This window comes from Leptonychotes weddellii, chromosome 7 (genome assembly GCF_054177405.1).
Source record: "Leptonychotes weddellii isolate Sample4059 chromosome 7, ASM5417740v2, whole genome shotgun sequence".
NCBI classification, from domain to species: Eukaryota; Metazoa; Chordata; class Mammalia; order Carnivora; family Phocidae; genus Leptonychotes; species Leptonychotes weddellii.
The window spans coordinates 10,400,201-10,410,025 of NC_138375.1; the positions used below are offsets into that span (position 1 = coordinate 10,400,201).

General features: G+C 44.1%; 1 protein-coding gene across 3 annotated transcripts in view; it reads left to right on the top strand.

Annotated features, from left to right (window-relative positions):
• Window positions 1–9,825, top strand: part of LOC102731976 (triple functional domain protein) — a 314,385-nt gene that overhangs the window by 120,475 nt on the left and 184,085 nt on the right. For all 3 annotated transcript variants that reach the window (XM_081825910.1, XM_081825911.1, XM_081825912.1), the window contains exons 3-4: window positions 2,718–2,832; window positions 8,363–8,555. In XM_081825910.1, coding sequence (XP_081682036.1) covers window positions 2,718–2,832; window positions 8,363–8,555 — 308 coding nt within the window. The remainder of the gene's footprint in view (window positions 1–2,717; window positions 2,833–8,362; window positions 8,556–9,825) is intronic.

Genomic DNA, 9,825 nt, shown 5'->3' on the forward strand with positions numbered 1-9,825 from the left:
TCTGAAGCTCTGTTCTGGGAAAAGGAAAAAGATAAAGTGGATTTTTTTTTTCCCTCTTAAAGGTCAAATTTGGGTTTACGGAAGCTTTTCTTTAGGACATAAGTGAGAGCCTATTTGGTGGATGAGCTTGCTGGCAGCCCTCAGGGGACTCTCCATTAGCGCTACCAGCTTGGGGAAAATCTCTAGTTAAAAGGTGGAGCAGCACAGCAGGCAGGCCGTCAGGACATATGCACACTTCTTTGTGAGCAGACGGCTGCGCGCAGTGTGCACACCTGCTGATTGCCCACGTGAGCATCCTTGATAGGCAGGCTTTGGATTCTTCTTTTCGCACCCATGGTGGAGCATGCCTTGCTTGCTTGGTGAGATATGATGACCCCAGAGGGAGGAGAGAAGAGCATGGGTCATTGTCATTTAGTCTCCCTACTGAATCAAATGTTACGTTGCATTTAAAAAATTCAGAATGGTGGTCAAGGAAAATGTTAGGTGCTATTCTTTTTACCAAAAGTGGGGTAAATGTTTTAACCCAAATCTCATACTGTATTTTTAAGAACTCAAATTTCTGTAAAATATGTTGTTCCACAATATTTTTTAAAAGATTTTATTTATTTGAGAGAGAGAGAGCGCGCAGATAGGGGGAGTGGCAGAGAGAGAAGCAGACTCCTCACTGAGCAGGAGCCCGATGCAGGGCTCTTCCCAGGACCCTGGGATCATGACCGTGACCTCAGACTCCTAACGACTGAGCCACCCAGGCACCCTGATCCACAATATTTTTGATCAAGGAGACTGATTCTCTTTTTGGAAAGTATCAAAGATGTTGGGAGAGTTAAAAAAAATACTGAATTGTTGCCTGTCTTATCTTGGGGATAAGAAGTATTCCCCCAAAACTAGGGCCATTGATTTTACCCTAAAAATACTATCCAAGAAGATTACTTGGTGATGACATTCTGGCATTTATAACAGAACTGCTGCTTACTTTTAATAGGAACTTCCATTCACTAAAAAGCTTAGGAACCATCATTCAGTTGTCCTTCTGACATTTTTACTACTCTAATTTAGAGAGATTTTCAAACTAGCCACTAGTTTGAAAATTTTTCTAAGTTTTTTTCAGGGCAAAGGACCCAGCTGTGACCATGTGACATAGTCCCCTTGTCTTTTTTTTTTTTTGTAATTTCCTTTATTTATTTTAAGTAATCTCTACACCCAACATGGGACGTGAACTCATAGCCCTGAGATCAAGAGTTGCACGCTCTTCTGACTAGGCAGCCAGATCCTCCCCTGCCCCGTCTTTATTTAAGCTCTTTGAGCTTTAGTATCTTTAATTATAAAGCTGGAAGGATAAAACCTCTTAACAGGGTCATTGTGATGTTGAAATCAGAGCACGTGTAAAGGACTTGATACCATACCTAGCATGTATCAGTGGCTATGGTTTCGTGTTGTTCCCATTTAATACATGAATTACTGGATTTATAAATAATTTAATACTTTTCTAGGTTACATGACCTAACAGTACATGTGGATCATTTTAGTGTTCAGAATCAAAATTGAGTTTCATTATTGTTCAGAGGGACTATTAATCATTTTAGGAAATTGTAAAAATCCATATTGGTGAAATATGTTTTTAAAATACCAGTATCTTGTGCTGAATCCTTTTTTGGCTTTTCTAAAAGGAAAGAATCTGGTTTTCTGTTAATGTTTGCTTGCTTTTTAGTTTTACCTCTGCTAATGAAGTAAATAAGATGAAAAATAATGAAGAGTTTCATGTTGTGACTTGAATTTTGTGGTCTTACTGCTCTACTTCTGAAGACAGATGACCAGAGCTGTGAAACTAAGGAAGGATCTGCTTGGGAAGGCTAGATTTTCCTTCTCTGTTTTATTTTCTGAAAACATTGGTGGAGTAATAAAATATTTCTGGAAATTTCACCGAAAATATTCAGTGATACCAACAGACCTCATTAGGATTTTATGTATGTTCATGAGGGCTACATCTGCCTCTCTATGACAAAACAGTCCCTGAGATTTGTATTTAGTATGTGATGTAATTTTTCTAAACTCAAGGTAATTTAGTTCTGTTTAAAAATTCTTAAATGCCAGTCTCTTTATTTGTATGTGCGGCTTTGTGTGAGAGATGGGTGAGGCTTGACCGCTGGGGTTAGGTGGTGCCCTCAAGAGAGGAAGATGCCCTAGATCCCAGATGATAGAAAGTCATCATCAGCATAAAATTTGAGGTCCATTCCTGTCTCTTTCCTTCAAGACTTAAAACCCGATTTGGTTGATAGCAAAGAGAGAGCTTAGAATGCCGGGGTGGGAAGGAGGGGGCAGTGTGGGGGACGACAGAAGGGCCTGGTAAGGCGTGAGGAGGCCGTGTTCAAGGGGAACGATGCCCGTATACATGGAAACGTTCTCCACACGTAAAACTGAAGTCGGAGGAGACACATAGGAAGATAAAGATGAGGCCTTCTCTAATGGCTTCCACGTGGCAGGCAGCACTCAGACTTGTTCTCCGGAGTCCCGGGAGGGGATGAAGTAGCCCAGCCACAGCCACATGTCCTCCCAAACCCTGACTCTTGCCGATAGCATGCTTGTTCCTGGCCATGCGGCTGTAGGAGGTAAAGCGTTGAGCGCGAGCGGTTGGGTGACGACGTTGGACCTCCAGGGGCATGCAGAGTCCTGTCCTCTCTTGCTTTTGTCTAAGTGTGCTCCAAATGCTTGTTTTTCAGGTGGCAGAGATAAACGTGGAGGTCCCATTCTAACATTTCCGGCCCGCAGCAATCACGATAGAATACGACAGGAGGACCTCAGGAGACTCATTTCCTATCTAGCCTGTATCCCTAGGTGAGTTCTGTGCGGTTTGTGGTTTGTCACTGTTGCGACCGTTCCAAGAAATGCAGCACTGTGCTCTCCAGAAGCAGCTGCACAGTGGCTTGAATTTCAGGCAGACCAGACAGTGCAGAATGAAAATCGTCACCTGTCTTTAGTTCCATTTTGTGACCGTTCTGTCATGTTTACAACACTTCTGGGTGTGGGGACCAGAAGGTACGCATCTTGCCTGGAGCGCTTTGTGGGGGGATGGTGGCGCTGGGGTTAGGATGCGGTGCCTCAGGTGGACCATCCTTGGTGAATCTGATACCAAGACACAGCGCCCTGCAAGACCAGAAATGGAATGCTGTTTCTCACTATACATTTCTGTCTTCATGCTGAGCTTCGGTTTCTGAAAAGCATTCTCTTGATTTGTGGCATGAGGTTTGTGAGGCATTAAGAATCTTTACTAGCTAATATGCCAAGTTTGGGAACACGCATTCAATCCGAGACCCCCTTCATGATAGGGTGGTCGTTCGTGTGGATGCTGAAGAACACCAAGACTAGACAAAGCTTTATTTTCCAGATTACTTTTTGGAAAAGAGAAAACTGCTGTGATATGACCCAAGGTTTTAGTCATGCCTGTGCTAAGAAACTGTGTGTCTGGGTTGGAGGGCTGCTTCCCTGTGCGGAAAACGAAAGGCACATACTAAAGGGGGCATAATCGATGTGCTAGAGCCAGAAGGCGTTTCCTCAGAGACGAAACTAGGACGTGTGGAAGAAAACTCGGTCATTATACATAGGCTAGAGTAGACAGTAATGTTCACGAACGCTTATGCAAGAGAGTAATAAAAGGTGGCAGTGGCTTTGTTGAGGTTGAGGGGAGTGGTCCATCTGCCATGGCACTCGGGTTGGGACACTGCTGACGTTCTTTGGTTGACACCGAGCAGGGAAGACAGCAGGGCCCGGTTGTGACCCATCCTTGCTGTGGCTGAGGCAAGTCCGCTTTCGCTGTTGACCGCCTGACCTGCTGACGAAGTTGTTGGGTTTTCCGCTGTGGTCATCCTTTATGAGAGAACCACCACTTTGCATCATCAGTGACAACGCGATAGAGCCCTGCATTCGTATATGGAAAAGTTGACTCTCTCCTCTTACTCTGGTATTTTCTCGGGCAGGCAGTTGAACTGTTGAAACTATGGAATTAGAAAGGGCTTTAGAAGTTCTGTGCTACTCACTATCATTTATAAATAACAGTATAGTTGATAAGGACCACTTACGGAGTTCTGACTGTGTGCTAGGTACTGTGCTAATGACAGAAGAAGAAACAGGAATACAAAGGACAATGTAAACATCTCTGCCAATCGGAGTGATACTTGTCGTATAGTGTCATTATGGAATGACTATATATAATTTTGGCAACTGGCTTTCTGGTTTAAAAATCCGTGTTGATTGTAACTTAAAAATTTCTTTTATATCATTGATACTGTAAAAAGAATTGATTCAGGTATATTTTGGATCATCTGGATGACCCACTTAAGCCCGCAGAACTTCATTATGGTGAGCATACACAAAAGTAGTGAAACTAGCACAGCAAACATCCATATACCTGTCATCTGGCTTCAGTGATGACCAGATTTTGCCAATCTTGTTTTTCTCTGAATTTCGCCCCGGAATAAAAAATCGCAAGCCTCCTGTCGTTTCTCTTATAAATACTAAGCATGTAGGGTGACCCCTCCCCGGTCAAGCGCAGCCACTTCATCACCTAGATTTGCTTTTGTATCTGTAATTCCAGGTGATAAGAAATGTCACTTTGCTTGTCCTGGGTTAATGACAAGAGAAGTGGGATTAACACGTAAATGATACGTTTCTCAAGGGATCAATGGGGAAATTTCACTGTGGTCCAAATGGAGAGAAGTGGCAACAGAACCCATGGGTCTACCCTGGCCACGCAGGAGCTGCTCCGTCCCACTGTGTGCTTCGTGGCGGGAACATTGGTTTGTTAGAGCCGAGCAGTAGGGCCAAGAAAATTGTCAGCAAAATAATGGTGTGTGAATTTTTTTTTGACTTGTGGCTTTGCTTGCACTTAAGTCTGATTATTTGTTGCCATAGTTCCAGAGTGGTATAAGTCATCCTGGGGGTCATGAGACTTCTTTTCCTGCCCATTACTCCTGGCAGTTTCTGTGCGGTGAAGGTGGCCTTTCGCTGCCCGCCCCCCCACCACTCACTGGACAGTCACAGGGCCCCACGTTGCCAGATGGGGAGAAGCGCGCCATCCAGAAAACATGGGCAGCAGACTCAGAGCAGCTGTTCCTTTTATCAGTTTTCTGATCTACGAAATGTGATAGTAATATGTTCTTCTTGGGATCATTGTGAGTGTGGAGTAAGATCACTTACGTACGTGCCTAGTGCAGTGCCTGACGCCCAGTAGCTCCCTCAGAAAAAGTACAATAATTTCCATCTTTCCTACTTACCCTCTTTTATTTTTCCCTCTGACATGTGCTCAGAGCCCGGATATCTTGTTTTTCTTCTGCATGGCCTCTATCTGTCTGTGTGCCTCTTAAAATGTGGCCCTCGGAGGTAATCATAAGTGTGATCTGAGCAGTAGTGAGTAGTTTGAGTATTATTACTTGGGTCACCTTCCCTTTCATTCCTCCCTCCTTTAAAAAAAAAAATAAAAGCAATTGGAGTAATTATGAGTGACTTTCATAGAATTAATTTGCAAGGAAACTTTCCATTAACTATGTGTAAGAGAAGCAAGTCACAGTAGAACTTCTTGCTGGTCTAATTGGGATTCCCACACAGTGATGAAAATAACATCAGTCTTGGTACATCTCTAGGTGTTTATTGCTCTTATTGTTTGAATTACACTTATACTAATTATGTTTTAGAGCATTTTGCCTTCTTTAGAATGATTTATGGTAGCTACACGGATAAACTCTCTTTTGTCACCAGCGAAATAATGCGAGATTTCAGTTAATTCGTTCATGAACATTCGTATTAAAAGATACTTTTTTCATCTAGAAACTAAAGAGTGTTTCTCTTTTTCAGAGACCAGCATTGAGAAGGGACCTTAATTTTTTCTAACATTTCTTTATCTCACGGATAAAATGAGGTTCTTAGATGAAGCTGCCAGAATACCCGGTTGATGGTCACGTGTCCCAGTGAGCAGCGTCTTCCGGGGGGAGGAGTGGCATGCATGCCTTCTCCCGGAGACACCTGCCCACGTGCATTAGCTGCTCCTGAATAGAACTGGGTTTGCGAATCTTTGCAAGCCACTGCTTTCTTAACGAGGACTGGCTTTTAACTGGATAAAGAGCCGGATTGAAAGGATGTGCCCTCCCAGCCCAGTTCACCTGCGATTTTCATTATTTAGAAGTCCCTGGGTGGTCAGTTCAATTGTGGAGGAAGGTGGATAGTGAGTCCTTTTGTAAACTGTGCAAGCTCAGGTAGCTTCTGGTTGTGGTGTTCTCTAGCGTGTTCCTGTTGTTGAGCCTGGAGCTATTCAGGATGCCTTTCCAGCCCCTTTCAAGGGGAGGGGGCTGTGCTGTGTTCTGTACACAGCGTGTGGCGCTCTCTGAGGAGAGACCCCAGCTGCCCGAGAATGTACCGTGATCTGGTGAAGGCTGATGTCTGAAGTCCTTCTAGCAGAGCTCCCACTGAGGCCATCAGGGGCCTGGCGTACGGGCTTCTGCCTCTGGTGTGTGGCAGCAGATGGGGCATCCGGAGGAGAATGTCTCCGCCGGGGCGGGCTCCCTTTGCTCTGGCTGGTCTTGCCAGCTTGCACACCCCATCAGAACCCAAAGAGGCCCAGAATACTTCATTTCAGTGACTTGGGAGAATTGAGGAGACATTTCTGGAAGCCCTATTTGCTTCCAGGATCTCTGAAGGAGGTCCATGCTGTGCTGTTCCCTGGTTTGTGGCCCAGGACCCACTGGAGACATGGAGAAGCGCTATCATGAGGGGCGTCTGAGCCAAGTGTTAACTCATTTGGAGTTCATATTCCTATGGAGTTGCAGACAGGAGTCCATCAAACCATTGCTGGCAGTTTCCACCTTTGAGTGAGAAGCTGGGCCGCTGTCAGCCTGTGTCCTCGCGATGGCTTTCCCACCACGTGTCCAGGACCTGCGCTGCCGCCTGCTCAGGTTCTTGCCCCACAGACTTGTTTTTTGGAATTTTTTTTGTGCCATGTCTCTTACATGGCTGTAGCTGTGACAGGAACTTTACATTTGTGAAATTTGGAGCGACAGTTACTGTGATGGCGTGCATCAAGATAAGGAAAAGAAGGGCATCCCTGTGGGGATGGGGAGGGAAAGGGTAAAGGAGTGAGCTTATGCAAGAGAGCATGAAATTGGTTTTAATTTTGGCTTAATTTATTTTGGCTTTTTAACATCACTTAATGATAGCAATTAGTTTTCTGTGTTTTTAATTTATAAACTATATGAATTTATAACTATAAATAGTTTTTAGTTTCTCAGGTGATTACCTGAGGCAGAAAAATGTCCAATGTCTTTCCTCTAGGCCCAGTAATTCACGCTGGGTGAAGCCTAAAGTTGTCGTTACGCGCTCAGGGTCTTAGGTGTGTTCCCACATACCTTCCCACAGTCATTATCTGGCTCACGTCTGGCAGGGATTGGCAGCCTGCGTGGACTCTGCGAGTCCACCACGAAACAGGATTCCAGTTGTTCCTGAAGTGTGAGCCTGTGCCAAAGCCTTCCTGAACGCTTCCACATGAACACTGCAGTTCTAACCAAGTGCGACTAAGTATTGTAACCTGTGTTCAAGGACGCTTTGACTCTTGATTTTCTTTATTGCAGGAGTGCACTGCATATATTTCCCATGTACTCAGGGGTTGAGATTTAGTAAAACTAATCATTTTTATTGCTTTATCAGGTCATTGTTAAGAGAAGCTGGCTTTGTTGTTTGTTTAAATTTACCAGAACGTGGAGGGGCAGGACACAAAGGCTCTAGCACTTCCTTGGCTGGTGCTGAGGACCAGCCTCCTCACCACCATGGCCTTTGTGTCACTAGTACAACCGGGGGAAACAGACAAATAAGTCTCAGTATTACTGTGAAAATCCCTTTACCCCAAAGACCCTGCGAGAAGGGCACCAAGGACCCCTAGGGATCAGTGAACCATACTTGGGGAGCCTCTGAGATAGCTCAAGGGCCTGAACCAGTTAAAGGGGACAAAATGGGACACTGAAAAGCTCCTACCCTCACCAGTGCAGGTACAGGTGGTTTCAGCACTTGGGATCGTGGCAAGCTCCTGGGACTGCTGTGCGTTGGTCTGTCACCCTCCCGACCTGGGCTCGGTGCACACTCTCAGGGGTCTGTCCCCATTAGCGCTCACCAAGGACCTTTGCTGTAATAGCGCCTAGACAATGTGTGTGATCATTTAATGCACAAAAGATGAGAAATCCCCTGCCCTCCCCCCATCCCACCCACCCCCACCTGACAGCCCCACAGACATCAGGATGAAGGACGCAGAGTCAGCCTCACCTGGTGGGACTCTGGACCAGAGAAAGAGTTGCATGGTTTAAACCTGTTTTTTCTCCTTTTTCTCTAGTGAAGAGGTCTGCAAGCGAGGATTCACAGTGATCGTGGACATGCGTGGGTCCAAATGGGACTCCATTAAGCCTCTGCTGAAGATATTGCAAGAGTCCTTTCCCTGCTGCATTCATGTTGCACTGATAATCAAGCCAGACAACTTTTGGCAGAAACAGAGGACTAATTTTGGCAGTTCTAAATTTGAATTTGAGGTAACTTCCACGTGTAGCCAGACCAGTTAAACCAATAGGCATGGTTTATTAAAACTTGACTTTTTCCTCATTTTAGATAATAGATTTTTAAAACCACATATTAAATGGGAACTGCACATCTTACATACATATGGCATGTAAAATTAGTTAATTCATAAAACAACAAAATTCGGTTCGGTTATCACATTACCCTACTGGATTATTTCACCCAAGGGCGATTTAGGTTTTAGTTCTCTTGGTTTTGGGTGGTGGGGCTGCTGAGGTATAAGGCGTGTACTATAGAAAGAGGTTCCCTCTTACTTCTCTTGATAAAACAGCTTCTCCTTTGAGTCCAGGCGGCTTTATGCGGCCTCAGATTCATCATTGCCTTAGCCTTGGGAATAAGGGAGTGTTAAGGAGAGATACCCAATTTCACGTGTCCAGAAGAAACTTGAGTTTTCACCTTGTCCTTGATAATGGAGGGAATGATCTGTCCTGTATTTCATGCATCAGTTCTCTCGTTTATGAAAAGGGAGGTACTCCTTTAAAAACTATTCAGAGTTCTGAATTCAACGGCGCATAAGGTCGCCAACTCTCAGACGGTGTGTGAGACAAGCCTCAACCTGCTAACTTCTTTTCCTTTCCACTGTCACCTCTCCTTCAGCTACCAAGGCTTTGCCCGGGCTTTGATGCAGTTAGTGTAAGGAGATGATTATGGGAAGAAAGTATTCCGGCCAGCTTGAAACTTGATTCATGCCGTAATATTCTGTAATAGAATGTTTTTCTACAAGATCTCATAATTTTTGGTTGAGTAGCTTGTGCTGCTTCTAGCAAGTTTGCCCAAACAGTAGGTTTCAGTGAATGTATTCATGTGTGTTAAGGTAAAGAACAACAGTAGTATTATGCACATCGCACAAAATTAATTCTTAAGTTTTATGTTGCATGTTAACTTTTCTAAGTGTTTTCACATGTGCATTACTTGCATTTTTAAATCTCTTGCCGTGATTTTCAATCTGAAATCTGAATTTAGTTTAATTTGAATTTGAAACTGCATTCGAGAGATTTAGGTAAAAGATGAAACCAGTAAGCCTTTCTCTTCACACAGCTGAGAAGTGATTTTGGATGACAGTTTATTGGGTCTTACTGTTTTCTTGATGCCGAATTTAAAGTGTGTTGCTTTTAATTATACATGTTTTAAGCAGAAACAATGGTTTAGCAATATAATGCACACAAATGTTTGCTAGTCCAATTTTGATATCTTCCTCTGGGCCTTTAAAATTATCTATACCAG